At 45.0% G+C, this 14,680-nt stretch overlaps 1 protein-coding gene across 2 annotated transcripts; it reads right to left on the reverse strand.

The window, feature by feature from the left end:
* Positions 1–3,305: 3,305 nt before the first annotated feature.
* PGLS (6-phosphogluconolactonase) lies at positions 3,306–13,918 on the reverse strand. Of its 2 annotated transcripts, XM_083881867.1 has the most exons (5): positions 13,425–13,918; positions 12,064–12,171; positions 10,928–11,029; positions 6,660–6,800; positions 3,306–3,637 (listed from the first exon to the last, which is right to left on the reverse strand). In XM_083881867.1, exons 1-5 carry the CDS (start codon positions 13,695–13,697, stop codon positions 3,500–3,502), a joined length of 762 nt encoding a protein of 253 aa, XP_083737993.1. In that variant the 5' UTR covers positions 13,698–13,918; the 3' UTR covers positions 3,306–3,499. The 2 variants fall into 2 exon arrangements, with proteins under 2 accessions (XP_083737993.1, XP_083737994.1); XM_083881868.1 differs by lacking the exon at positions 12,064–12,171 and having other exon boundaries at positions 13,425–13,724.
* Positions 13,919–14,680: the final 762 nt, after the last annotated feature.

Consider the following 14,680-nt stretch of genomic DNA (forward strand, 5'->3'; position numbering starts at 1 on the left):
AAGAGGAGAAAAAAGAGGAGAAAAGAGGGAAAAAAGAGGAGAAAGGGAGGAAAAATTAAGAGAAAGTAAAAAAGGGGGAAATTGGGAGAAAAAAGGGAAAGAAATGGGGAAAAAATGAGTAAAAACGGGTAAAAAATGGAAATAAACGGGAATCAAGGGGGGGGGAAGTGGGGAGAAAACCCGGGAAAAAATGGGGGAAAAAAGAAAAAAAAACAGAAAAAAAAGGAAAAACGGGAAAAAACGAAATAAAAGGGGAAAAGGGAAAAAAAGGGAAAAAAGGGGGGGAAAGGGAAAAAAAGGGGGAAAAGGGAAAAAAAACGGGACAAAAAGGGGGGAAGAAAGGGGAAAAAATGGAAAAAAAGGGAAAAAAAGGGGGGAAAGAGAAATAAGGGGAAAAAACAGAAAAAAGGAGGAAACGGAAAAAATGGAAAAAGGAGGAAAAAAGGGAAAAAAAAGCGGAGGAAAAAAGGGAAAAACGGGGAAAAAAACCCGGGAAAAAGTAGAAAAAAAAAAAAAAAACCAAAACCGAAAAGAAAAAAGGAAAAAATAGGAAAAAAGTGGAAAAAAAAGAGGAAAAACCCAGAAAAAAAAAAGGGGGGGAAGGGGAAAAAAAGGGGGGAAACCCTGGAAAAAATGGGGGAAAAAACAGAAAAAAAAAGGGAAAAAACGGAAAAAAAAGGGGGGGGGAAGGGAAAAAAAAAAAGAAAAAAAAAACTGGAAAAAAAGGGGGAAAAAGGGGGGAAAAAAGGGAAAAAAAGGGGGGAAAAAAGGGAAAAAAAGGGGGGGAAAAAAGGGGGGAAAAAAGGGGAAAAACCGAAAAAAAGGGGGAAAAAAAGGGAATAATTTGGAATATTTTGGGCTGAAGGATTTTTGTGGGTTGAGGGAATTTATTTTTGGGCCGCTCTGGAATGAAAAAACTCCTTTTTGGGGCAGAAATTCCCCGGGAAAGGCGGAGCCGCTGCAATTTCCGGCCGGGAGCAAAAAAAATCTGCTTTTTTCAGCCTTTTTTCTCCTTTTCCAGCCCCTCCCAGTTTATCCCACTCCCTCCCAGTTTATCCCAGTTTATCCCAGTCCAAAATTCCCAATTTTCCCACAGATAAAAAAGGAAAAAATTCACATTTTTTGCCTCCAAATGGACCCAAAATTTGCTTTTTTTCAGCCCATTTTTCCTCCCAGTTTATCCCAGTTTATCCCAGTCCCAAATTCCCAATTTTCCCACAGATAAAGACGGAAAAAAAAATCACATTTCTGCCTCCAAATGGACCCAAAATTCACTTTTTTCAGCCCATTTTCCTCCCAGTTTATCCCAGTCCCAAATTCCCAATTTCTTCCACAGATAAAGAAGGAAAAAATTCACATTTTTTGCCTCCAAATGGACCCAAAATTCACTTTTTTTTCAGCCCATTTTTCCTCCCAGTTTATCCCAGTTTATTCCAGTTTATCCCAGTCCAAAATTCCCGATTTTCCCCTGGATAAAGAAGGAAAAAAATCACATTTTTGCCTCCAAATGGACCCAAAATTCACTTTTTTCAGCCCATTTTTTCCCAGTTTATCCCAGTCCTGATCCCCCAAATCCAAGAAATTCAGACTCAAATTTCCAGCTCAGCCAAAGCACCGTTTTTATTCCAAAAATTCCCAAAAAATTCCCAAAAATTCAATTTTTTGGGGTTGTTCCATCCAGGGTTGGATTTTCAGCCCCAATTTTGGGGATTTTTGGGCCCATTTTGGTCCCAATTTTTCCTCTTGTGATTCCAGAATTTTTTATTTTTATATTTTCATGATTTTTTTTTTTTTTTCTTCCAGGAATTTCAAGGATTTCCTGGTGATTTTCAGTTCAGCCAAAGCTCCTCCTGATCCCAAAAAAATCCAGATTAAAATTCCCAAAAATCCAGTGGAAAATTCCCAAAAAAAAGAGTCCAAAATTTAAAAAAAAAAAAGAGTCAAAAACCGCCCAAAATCCAATAAAAAATCTCCCCCAAAAGAGTCTAAAATTCAAAATAATAATAATAATAATTTAAAGATTCAATCAAAAATCCCCCCAAAAAATCCAGACCAAAATCTATTAAAAAATCCATTTAAAAATTCCCCAAAAATCCAAAAATTCCAAAAAAGCCTTCACCAAAAACTCCCCAAAACAAAACTCCAAAAGTGCCCAAAAAAATTCCAAAATTTCCCCCCAAAATCAAGTCCAAAATCCCAGAAAAAAAAAGAAATAAATAAGAAAAAAAACCTCCAAGAAAAGTCAAAAAATTCCCCTCAAAAAATAAATTTTAAAATAAAAAAATCCTTTGGGAATTCCCAATTCCTGGAGTTTTTTTCACTGGAATTTCACCTCTAAAATCCCAAATAATTCCCCATAAAAATTCCCAATTCCTGGAATATTTTCCCATAAAAATTCTCAATTCCTGGAATATTTTCCCATAAAAATTCTCAATTTCTGGGATATTTTTCCATAAAAATTCTCAATTTCTGGTATATTTTTTCCACTCCCAGGAATTTTTTCCCTGGAAATTCCATCTCTAAAATCCCAAATAATTCTCCATTAAAATCCTCAATTCCTGGAATATTTTTCCCATAAAAATCCTCAATTCTTGGAATATTTTTTCCATAAAAATTCTCAATTCCTGGGATATTTTTCCATAAAAATTCTCAATTTCTGGGATATTTTTTTCCACTCCCAGGACGTTTTTTTTCCTGGAAATTCCAGCTCTAAAATCCCAAATAATTCTCCATAAAAAATTCCCAATTCCTGGAATATTTTCCATGGAATTTTTCCATTCCCAGGACGTTTTTCCAGGAGAATTTCCAACTCTAAAATCCCAATTAATTCCCCATTGGAAATTCTCAATTCCTGGAATGTTTTTCCACAGAAATTCTCAATTCCTGGAATATTTTTAATGGGATTTTTCCATTCCCAGGAGGTTTTTCCAGGTGAATTTGCAGCTCTTTGGGGTGAATTTTCCCCAGGAATTTTTCCACTCCCAAGACATTTTTCCAGGGGAATTTCCATCTCTCTAAGGTGATTTTTTCCCAGGAATTTTTCCATTCCCAGGACATTTTTCCAGGGGAATTTGGAGCAGTTCTTTCCCAGGAATTCCTCAATTCCCAGGAGGTTTTTCCAGTGAAATTTTCAGCTTTTTGAGGTGAATTTTCCCCAGGAATTTCTCCATTCCCAGGACATTTCCCCAGGGGGGATTTGAAGGTGTTCAAGGTGGATTTTTCCCAGGAATTTTTCCATTCCCAGGACATTTTTCCAGGGGAATTTGGAACTCCTCAGGACAGTTTTTCCCGGGAATTCCTCAATTCCCAGGACACTTTTCCAGTGGAATTTGCAACTGTTTGAGGTGAATTTTTCCCGGGAATTCCTCCATTCCCAGGAGGTTTTTCCAGGGCTCTCTGGAGCTCCCAGGGGTGGATTTTTCCCAGGAATTTTTCCACTCCCAGGACACTTTTCCAGGGCTCTCTGGAGCCCCCAGGGATGGATTTTCCCGGGAATTCCTCACTCCCCGGGCCCCTGGGGCAGCCCCCGGGCCGCGGCCGTGTCCAGCATCCAGCGCAGGCGGCCGGAGCGCGGCCGGAGCCGCCCGGCCGGGAGGGGACACTCCCCATCCTCATCCTCCTGCCGGCCCAGGATCCGCTGCAGGGACACAAACACAGGGTCAGCAACGAAATCCCCGATTGAAACCCAAAATCTGAGATTGAAACCTAAAAATCCCAAATTTAACCACAAAATCCCCGGATTTAACCCCAAAATCCGCTGCCAAAGGACACAGAAATGGGAATTTAACCCCAAAATCCTGGATTGAAACCCAAAATCTGATGATTTAACACCAAAAATCTGAGATTTCACCCCCAAAAACCCAGGATTTAACACCAAAATCCCCGATTGAAACCCAAAATCTGAGATTGAAACCCAAAAATCCCAAATTTAACCACAAAATCCCCGGATTTAACCCCAAAATCCACTGCCAAAGGACACAGAAATGGGGATTTAACCCCAAAATCCTGGATTGAAACCCAAAATCTGAGATTGAAACCCAAAAATCCCGGGATTTAACACCAAAATCCCCGATTGAAACCCAAAATCTGATGATTTAACACCAAAAATCGGAGATTTCACCCCCAAAAACCCAGGATTTAACACCAAAATCTGAGATTGAGACCCAAAATCTGAGATTGAATCTCAAAAACCCAAGATTTAACCCCCAAATCCCGGGATTTAAACCCAAAATCCTGGATTGAAACCCAAAATCCCACGATTTAACCCCAAAATCTGGGACTGAAACTCAAAATCCCAGGGTTGAACCCCAAAATCCTGGGAGTTTACCCCCAAATCTGAGATTTAACACCCAAAATCCTGGATTGAATCCCCAAATCCCAGGATTGAACCCCAACATTCACTGCCAAAGGACACAGAAAATGGGAATTTAACCCCAAAATCCTGGATTGAAACCCAAAAATCTGACATTGAAACCCAAAAATCCCGAATTTAACCACAAAATCTGATGATTTAACCCTAAAAATCAGAGATTTAACCCCAAAACCGCAGGATTTAACACCAAAATCTGAGATTGAGACCCAAATGTGTTCCCAGAGCACCAAAACCCTGGGATTGAAACCCAAAAAAACCCAGATTTAACCCTAAAATCTGAGATTGAAACTCAAAATCCTGAGATTTAACCCCAAATTCTGGAGATTTAACCCCAAAATCTGGGACTGAAACCCAAAATCCCGGGATTGAACCCCAAAATCCACTGCCAAAGGACACAGAAATGGGGATTTAACCCCAAAATCTGAGATTGAAACCCAAAATCCCAGAATTAACCCCAAAATCTGATGATTTGACCCTAAAAATCGGAGATTTAACCCCAAAAATCAAGGATTTAACCCGCAAAACGCAGGATTTAACACCCAAATCCCAGATTGAAACCCAAATGTGTTCCCAGAGCACCAAAATCCTGGGATTTCACCCCAGAAACCCCGGATTTAACCCTAAAATCTGAGATTGAAACTAAAAATCCTGAGATTTAGCCCCAAAACCCCAAATTTAACCCAAACATCTGGGACTGAAACCCAAAATCCCGGCTTTGAACCCCAAAATCCGCTGCCAAAGGACACAGAAATGGGGATTTAACCCCAAAATCCCAGGCTGAATCCCAAACCCCTGAGATTTAACACCAAAATCTGGGATTGAATCCCAAAAATCCAGGATTAACCCCAAAATCTGAGATTTAACCCTAAAAATTGGAGGTTTTACCCCCAAAATGCAGGATTTAACACCAAAATCCCAGATTGAAACCCAAAAACCTGGGATTTAACACCAAAATCAAGGATTTAACACTAAAATCCAGGATTGAATCCCAAAATCCCAGGATTTAACCCTAAAAATCTGAGATTGAAACTCAAAACCCCAAGATTTAACCCCAAATCCCGGGATTTAAACCCAAAATCCTGGGACTTTACCCCCAAATCTGAGATTTAACCCCAAAATCCTGGATTGAAACCCAAAATCCCAGGGCTGAACCCCAAAATCTGGGACTGATTTCCAAAAACCCCAGATTTAACCCCAAAATATGGGACTGAAACCCAAAAAACCCCAGATTTAACCCTAAAATCTGAGATTGAAACTAAAAATCCTGAGATTTAACCCCAAATTGTGGAGATTTAACCCCAAAATCTGGGACTGAAACCCAAAATCCTGAGATTTCACCCCAAAAATCCAGGATTTAACCCCAAAATCAGGGAAGTAACCCCAAAACCACGGGATTTCACCCAAAAATTCCAGGATTTCACCCCAAAAACCAGAGTTTTAACCCCAAAACCCCAAGATTTCACCCCAAAAACCTGTTGTTTTACCCAGGAAATCATTGCCAAAACCCCCAAAATCCAGAATTTAACCCCCAAACCCCAATATTTCACCCCAAAATCCAGGATTTAACCTCAAAAATCCCAGGAATTAACCCCAAAACCCCAGGATTTCACCCCAAAAATCTCAGGATTTTACCCAAAAAACCCAGGAATTAACCCCAAAAACCCGAGACTTGACTCCAAAATCTGGAAATTATCCCCAAAATCCCAAAATTTATCCCCCAAACCCCTGGATCTAACTGCAAAAACCTGGGATTTAACCCCAAAAATCTGGGATTTCATCCCAAAAATCATTGCCAAAAATCCCAATATCCAGGAATTAACTCCAAAATCTGGGATTTAACCCCAAAACCCTGAAATTTCACCCCAAATTCAGGATTTAACCCCAAAAATTTGGGATTTAGCCCTAAAGACCTGAAATTTCCCCCCCAAAATCTGGGAATTAACCCCAAAACACCAGGAGTTGAACCCAAAAAAACCTGAGATTTCACCCCAAAAATCCAGGATTTAACCTCAAAAATTTGGGAATTGACCCCAAAACCCCAAGATTTCACCCCAAAATTCCAGGAATTAACTCTAAAAATCCAGGATTCCACCCTGGAAATCATTCCCCAAAACCCCAAAATCTGAGAATTGACCCCAAAATCCCAGGAATTAACCCCAAAACCCCAGGATTTTACCCCAAAAATCTCAGGATTTTACCCAAAAAACGCAGGAATTAACCCCAAAAAACAGAGTTTTAACCCACAAATCCCAATATTTCACCCCAAAATCAGGAATTAACCCCAAACCTCGATGACAGGGGCCTTGGAGTCCCCCGTGGCCACGACCAGGACGGATCTGGAGGAGTTGATGAGGGGCAGAGTCATCGTCACCCGCTGGGCTGGGGGCTTGGGGGAGTCCAGCACGGGGGAGATCAGGGAATGCTGCTCCTGGAAACCGGGAAATAATGGGAAAAAACGGGAATTATAGGGGGAAAAATACAGGGGAAAATCCAGGGAGAAATGGGGAAAATCCAGGGGAAAATAACAGGAAAAATGGGGGAAAATCCAGGGGAAAATCCAGGGAAAATAATGGAAAAATTCCAGGGAAAATAATGGGAAAAATCCAGGGAAATAATGGGAAAAATCCAGGGAAAAGAAATAAAAACAGGAAAAATCCAGGGAAAAATCAAGGGGGAAATGGGGAAAATCCAGGGGAAAATCCAGGGAAAAATAATGAGGAAAATGGGGAAAATAAAGGGAAAAATGGGGAAAATCCAGGAGAAAATAACAGGAAAAAATGGGGGGAAATCCAGGGGAAAATCCAGGGGAAATAATGGGAAAAATCCAGGAAAAAAAAACCAGGAAAAATCCAGGGAAAAAAAAAACAGGAAAAATCCAGGGAAAAATCAAGGGGGAAATGGGGAAAATCCAGGGGAAAATCCAGGAAAAATCCACGAAAAATGGGGAAAATCCAGGAGAAAATCCAGGAAAAATCCAGGAGAAAATCCAGGAAAAAATAATGAGAAAAATCCAGAGAGAAACGGGGGAAATCCAGGGAAAAATCCAGAAAAAATCCAGGGGAAATCCAGGCGAAAATAACAAGAAAAATAACAGGAAAAATAATGGGAAAAATAGAAAAAAATCCAGAGAAAACTAATGGGAAAATCCAGGGAAAGGAGGAACCCTCTGGGCCGGGGGTTTGGGGAGTCCAGGATGGGGGAAATCAGGGAATTCTGCTCCTGGAAATGGGGAAATAATGGGGAAAAATGGGAATTACAGGGGGAAAAACATGGGGAAAATAATGGGGAAAATACAGGGAAATAATGGGGAAAATCCAGGGGAAAATCCAGGCAAAAATAGCAAAAAATCCAGGGGAAAAAACCCATGAAAAATGGGAAAAATAACACGGAAAATGGGGAAAAAAATCCAGGGAAAAATCCAGGGAGAAATGGGGAAAATCCAGGCAAAAATAACAGGAAAAAATCCGAGGAAAAATAACAGGAAAAATGGGGAAAATCCAAGAGAAAATTCAGGGGAAAATGTGGGAAAGGAGGAACCTGCTGGGCTGGGCCTTGGGGGAGTCCAGCACGGGGGAGATCAGGGAATTCTGCTCCTGGAAACCGGGAAATAATGGGAAAAAATGGGAATTATAGGGGGAAAAATACAGGGAAAATCCAGGGAGAAATGGGGAAAATCCAGGGGAAAATCCAGGGGAAATAATGGAAAAATTCCAGGGAAAATAATGGGAAAAATCCAGGGAAATAATGGGAAAAATCCAGGGAAAAGAAATAAAAACAGGAAAAATCCAGGGAAAAATCAAGGGGGAAATGGGGAAAATCCAGGGGAAAATCCAGGGGAAAATAATGAGGAAAATGGGGAAAATAAAGGGAAAAATGGGGAAAATCCAGGAGAAAATAACAGGAAAAAATGGGGGGAAATCCAGGGGAAAATCCAGGGGAAAATCCAGGGGAAATAATGGGAAAAATCCAGGAAAAAAAACCCAGGAAAAATCCAGGGAAAAAAAACCCAGGAAAAATCCAGGGAAAAATCAAGGGGGAAATGGGGAAAATCCAGGGGAAAATCCAGGAAAAATCCACGAAAAATGGGGAAAATCCAGGAGAAAATCCAGGAAAAATCCAGGAGAAAATCCAGGAAAAAATAATGAGAAAAATCTAGAGAAAAACGGGGGAAATCCAGAGAAAAATCCAGAAAAAATCCAGGGGAAATCCAGGCGAAAATAACAAGAAAAATAACAGGAAAAATAATGGGAAAAATAGAAAAAAATCCAGGGGAAAATCCAGAGAAAACTAATGGGAAAATCCAGGGAAAGGAGGAACCCTCTGGGTCAGGGGCTTTGGGGAGTCCAGGATGGGGGAGATCAGGGAATTCTGCTCCTGGAAATGGGGAAATAATGGGGAAAAATGGGAATTACAGGGGGAAAAACATGGGGAAAATAATGGGAAAATCCAGGGAAATAATGGGGAAAATCCAGGGGAAAATCCAGGGAGAAATGGAGAAAATCCAGGAGAAAATCAGGAGAAATAATGGGAAAAATCCAGGGAAAAAATGGGGAAAATACAGCAAAAAATCCAGGGAAAAATCCAGGAAAAAATAAGAGGAAAAAAAAAAAAACCACAAACAAAACAAAACAAAAAAACCAAAACCAAAACCAAAACCAAAACAAAACAAAAAACAAAACAAAACAAAAAAAAAACCAACAACAACAACAACAAAAAAAAAAACACACACCAGGAAAAATAGGGAAAATAACGGGAAAAACGGGGAAGAATCAAGAAGAAAATGGGGAAAATCCAGGGAAAAATAATAGGAAAAAAAAAAGGAAAAAAATGGCAAAAATCCAGGAAGAAATGGGGAAAATCCAGGCAAAAATAACAGGAAAAAATCCGAGGAAAAATAACAGGAAAAATGGGGAAAATCCAGGCAAAAATAACAGGAAAAAATCCGAGGAAAAATAACAGGAAAAATGGGGAAAATCCAAGAGAAAATTCAGGGGAAAATGTGGGAAAGGAGGAACCTGCTGGGCTGGGCCTTGGGGGAGTCCAGGATGGGGGAAATCAGGGAATTCTGCTCCTGGAAACGGGGAAATAATGGGAAAATAATGGGAATTACAGGGGGGAAAATACAGGGAAAAATAATGGGAAAAATGCGGAAAATAAAGGGAGAAATGGGGAAAATCCAGGGGAAAATAACAGGAAAAAATGGGGGAAAATCCAGGGAAAAATCCAGCGAAATAATGGGAAAAATCCAGGGAAAAAAAAAAAACTCAGGAAAAATCCAGGGAAAAATCAAGGGGGAAATGGGGAAAATCCAGGGGAAAATCCAGGAAAAAATAATGAGAAAAATCCAGAGAGAAACGGGGGAAATCCAGGGAAAAATCCAGAGAAAATCCAGGGGAAATCCAGGCGAAAATAACAAGAAAAATAACAGGAAAAATAATGGGAAAAATAGAAAAAAATCCAGAGAAAACTAATGGGAAAATCCAGGGAAAGGAGGAACCCTCTGGGCCGGGGGTTTGGGGGAGTCCAGGATGGGGGAGATCAGGGAATTCTGCTCCTGGAAATGGGGAAATAATGGGGAAAAATGGGAATTACAGGGGGAAAAACATGGGGAAAATAATGGGGAAAATCCAGGGAAATAATGGGGAAAATCCAGGGGAAAATCCAGGGGAAAATCCAGGCAAAAATAGCAAAAAATCCAGGGGAAAAAACCCATGAAAAATGGGAAAAATAACACGGAAAATGGGGAAAAAAATCCAGGGAAAAATCCAGGGAGAAATGGGGAAAATCCAGGCAAAAATAACAGGAAAAATCCAAGGAACAATAACAGGAAAAATGGGGAAAATCCAAGAGAAAATTCAGGGGAAAATGTGGGAAAGGAGGAACCCTCTGGGCCGGGGGTTTGGGGAGTCCAGGACAGGAAAGATCAGGGAATGCTGCTCCTGGAAATGGGGAAATAATGGGAATTACAGGGGGAAATAATGGGGAAGATCCAGGGAAAAATGGGGAAAATACAGGGGAAAAAACAGGGAAAAATAATGGGGAAAATGGGGAAAATCCAGGGCAAAATCCATTAAAAATAACAGAAAAAATAATGGGGGAAATAATGGGGAAAATAGCAAAAAAATCCAGGGGAAAATCCAGAGAAAAATTCAGGGAAAAATGGGGAAAATCCAGGGGAAAATCCAGGAAAAAAAAATCCAAGGAGAAATGGGGAAAATCCAGGGGAAAAACCAGGGGAAAATCCCATAAAAATAACAGGAAAAATAATTTAAAAATGGGAAAAATCCAGGGAAAACTAATGGGAAAAATGTGTGAAAGGAGGAACCCGCCAGGCTGGGGAGTCCAGGATGGGGGAGATCAGCGAATTCTGCTCCTGGAAATCAGGGAAATAATGGGAATTACAGGGGAAATAATGGGGAAAAATGGTGAAATAATGGGAAAAATAACGGGAAAAAGGAGAAAACATTGGAAAAAATGGAGGAAACACTGAGAAAAACGGGAGAAATAAAGGGGAAAAATGGGAAAAACTGCCCAAATTCCCAAAATTAGTGTTACCTGGAGCAGGGCGTGTCCCGGGAACAGGGAGCAGGTGTGACCGTCCGGCCCCACCCCCAGTAAGAGCAGGTCAAACTGCGGGATCTCTGAGCCTGGGAACGCCTGCGAAACCAGTACGGACCAGTACGGACCAGTTTGGGCCAGTACAGGTCAGTATGGACCAGTACAGACCAGTACAGACCAATATAGATCAGTATAAACCAGTATGGACCAGTATGGACCAGTACAGACCAGTATGGACCACTACAGACCAATATAAACCAGTACAGACCAGTATGCATCAATATAAACCAGCAGGGACCAGTATGGACCAGTATAGACCAGTACAGACCAGTATGAACCAGTTCAGCCCAGTGACTGATCCCAGTTCCTCCCAGTCCCTCCCAGTGCCCCCCCACTTTTCCCAGTCCCTCCCAGTGCTCCCAGTCTCCACAATCCCCTCCCAGTCCCCCCCAGTTGCTCCCAGTCCCTCCCAGTTCCCATTATCCCATTTCCAGTCCCTCCCAGTTTGCCCAGTTCCCTCCCGGTTTGCCCTCTCAGTCCCTCCCAGTTTGCCCCATTCCCCCATCCCTTCTCAGTTTACCCTCCCAGTACTCCCAGTTTACCCAGTTTGCCCTCCCAGTACCCCCAGTCTCCCCAGTTTATCCAGTTTGCTCTCCCAGTGCTCCCAGTTGTCTCTCCCAGTGTTCCCAGTGCTCCCAGTTTCCCCAGTACTCCCAGCCTCCCCAGTCTCTCCCAGTTTACCCAGTTTGCCCTCCCAGTGCTCCCAGTTGTCCCTCCCAGTCCCTCCCAGTCTCTCCAGTACTTCCAGTACCCTCAGTGTTCCCAGTACCCCCAGTACTCCCAGTCCCCCCAGTATCCCCAGTTTACCCAGTCAGTACCTGGCACGGTCCCTCTCAACTCCCTCCCAGTGCCCCCCACTTTTCCCAGTCCCTCCCAGTCCCCACAATCCCCTCCCAGTTTGCCCTCCCAGTCCTGCCCAATCTCCCCAGTCCCTCCCAGTTTGCCCCATTGCCCCAATCCTTTCTCAGTTGTCCCTCCCAGCATTCCCAGTCTCCCCAGTATCCCCAGTTTGCCCTCCCAGTGTTCCCAGCTGTCCCTCCCAGTGTTCCCAGTGTTCCCAGTTCCCCCAGTACCTGTCTCAGCCTCTCCTCGTAATCCTTGGCAGCTTCAGCCGGGGCCAGACCCCGAGAGACCCCGAGGAGCTGCGGGCCCGGGGGGGGCAACTGGGACAGCAACTGGGACTGGGAGAGTCATACTGGGTTAACTGGGAGCACTGGGACAGGGGTACTGGGTTAACTGGGAGCACTGGGAGAGTCATACTGGGTTAACTGGGAGCACTGGGACAGGGGTACTGGGTTAACTGGGAGCACTGGGACAGGGGTACTGGGTTGACTGGGAGCACTGGGACAGCAATACTGGGTTGACTGGGAGCACTGGGACAGGGGTACTGGGTTAACTGGGAGCACTGGGAGAGTCATACTGGGTTAACTGGGAGCACTGGGACAGGGACACTGGGTTAACTGGGAGCACTGGGACAGGGGTACTGGGTTGACTGGGAGCACTGGGACAGGGGTACTGGGTTAACTGGGAGCACTGGGAGAGTCATACTGGGTTAACTGGGAGCACTGGGACAGGGACACTGGGTTAACTGGGAGCACTGGGACAGGGACACTGGGTTAACTGGGAGCACTGGGACAGGGGTACTGGGTTGACTGGGAGCACTGGGAGAGTCATACTGGGTTAACTGGGAGCACTGGGACAGGGACACTGGGTTAACTGGGAGCACTGGGACAGGGGTACTGGGTTAACTGGGAGCACTGGGACAGGGGTACTGGGTTGACTGGGAGCACTGGGACAGGGGTACTGGGTTAACTGGGAGCACTGGGACAGGGACACTGGGTTAACTGGGAGCACTGGGACAGGGACACTGGGTTAACTGGGAGCACTGGGACAGGGACACTGGGTTAACTGGGAGCACTGGGACAGGGGTACTGGGTTAACTGGGAGCACTGCACAGACCCCGAGGAGCTGCGGGCCTGGGGCGGGCAACTGGGACAGCAACTGGAACTGGGAGGGACTGGAGGGGACTGGGATGAACTGGGCCGGACTGGGATGAAGTGGGGGGCACTGGGATGAACTGGGATGAACTGGGAGGAGCTGAGGGGAGTGAGGAGGGTCTGGGAGGGAAATGGCGGCAGGTGAGGGGGGAAACTGGGATGACCTGGGAGGGCACTGGGAAGGGATTGGGGGGCACTGGAATGAACTGGGAAGAGCTGAGGGGAATGAGGAGGGGCTGGGAGGGGATTGAGGGGACTGGGGGCACTGGGAGGGACTGGGATGAGCCGGAAGGAACTGAGGAGGAACTGGGAGGGGATTGAGGGGCACTGGGAGGCACTGGGCCGCACTGGGGTGAACTGGGATGAACCGGGCCGCACTGTCCCGCACTGGGCCGAACCGGGATCAGCCCCGGACCCTCCCGCCGCCCCCTCCTCACCCTGTAGGCGCCCTCGGTGCTGTCGGGATCCTCGAGCGGCACCAGGCGCTCATCGCACAGCGCCAGCAGCCAGCGGGACGGCTCGGCCCCGGGCACGGCGCGGAGGGCGGGCGGCAGTTCCCGGGCCAGCAGCGCCACCAGGGAGCCCCCGGACAGCCCCAGAGTGAAGCGGCCGCTGCTCGCCACCGCCTGAGCCGCCGCCTCGGCCACGGAGCGCGCCAGGGCCGCGCCCAGCTCGGCCTGGGACGGGAACACCGACACCGCCGCCATCATGGCGGCTCCGGGGAGGAGAAGGGGAAGTGACGTCAGCAGCGCGACGCGTTGCTGGGGAAACGCGGGAAAGATGAAGGAAGTGACGTCATAACGCAACGCGTTGCTTAGCAACCCGCGGCCTAGCGCGGCCTAGCGAAGCCTCGGCCTCGAGTAGCGGCGCCTCCCGGAGCCACAAACAAACAAACAAACAAACAAACAAACAAACAAACCAACCAACCAACCAACCAACCAACCAACCAACCCTCCCTTTCTGTCCCTTCCCCGAGTCCCGGAGCACAGAACGAGCCACAGTCGCTGGTGTTTAATGGCCTCGCGGTCGGGCAGGAGCGAACCGGGTTAAAAACGGCTCAAAATTGGTGAATTTCGATAAAAAAACCTCCGTGCGGGGCTTTATGAGGTGGGAGGGGATGGGGGAGTCTCTGAGGGGGTTAATTAGGTACTAATTAGGGGTTAATTAGAGAATGTGATTCTCCCTCGGGGAAAAGTTGCAATTTTTCTGGAAATTCCTAAAAATTCCTGGAAATTCCCGGAAATTCATGGAAATTCCTTGGAAATTCCGCCGGGTTCCCCCTGGATCCTCCGGGATTCTTCGGTTTGACAGTCAAATCTTGCTTTTTTTCCTCAAAATCCTGCTGTTTTCATGGAAATTCTGTTGTTTTCCAGGAAATCCTACCATTTTTCCTGGGAATTCTGCCGGTTTTTCAGGAAATCCCATTGCTTTTCCTGGGAATTCTGGTCTTTTATAGGAAATTCTGCTGTTTTCCAGGAAATCCGGGGGGTTCCCAGCGGGATTTCAGGTTTTTGGGATCCCAGGGAGGTTTTTTCCCGCAGAATTTTCAGATTTTCAGGATCCCAGGAGGAGTTTTGGGATCCCAGGGAAGTTTTTGTGGCTCAGAACCGACATTTCCCGGCACAGATCCTCTCCCACATCTCCCCGTTCAGGGGAATTTGGAATTTTTGGGATCCCAGGGAGGTTTTTGGGG

This window comes from Zosterops lateralis, assembly GCF_965231275.1.
Source record: "Zosterops lateralis genome assembly, chromosome: 36".
NCBI classification, from domain to species: Eukaryota; Metazoa; Chordata; class Aves; order Passeriformes; family Zosteropidae; genus Zosterops; species Zosterops lateralis.

Excerpts from the sequence above, each read along its gene's own strand:
- PGLS (XM_083881867.1), bottom strand. The coding sequence starts at position 13,697 with ATGATGGCGGCGGTGTCGGTGTTCCCGTCCCAGGCCGAGCTGGGCGCG. Across the intron at positions 11,030-12,063 it reads ACGAGGAGAGGCTGAGACAG|GCGTTCCCAGGCTCAGAGAT; the intron begins GTACTGGGGGAA and ends CTGGTTTCGCAG. Across the intron at positions 6,801-10,927 it reads CGGGACACGCCCTGCTCCAG|GAGCAGCATTCCCTGATCTC; the intron begins GTAACACTAATT and ends CCCGGTTTCCAG.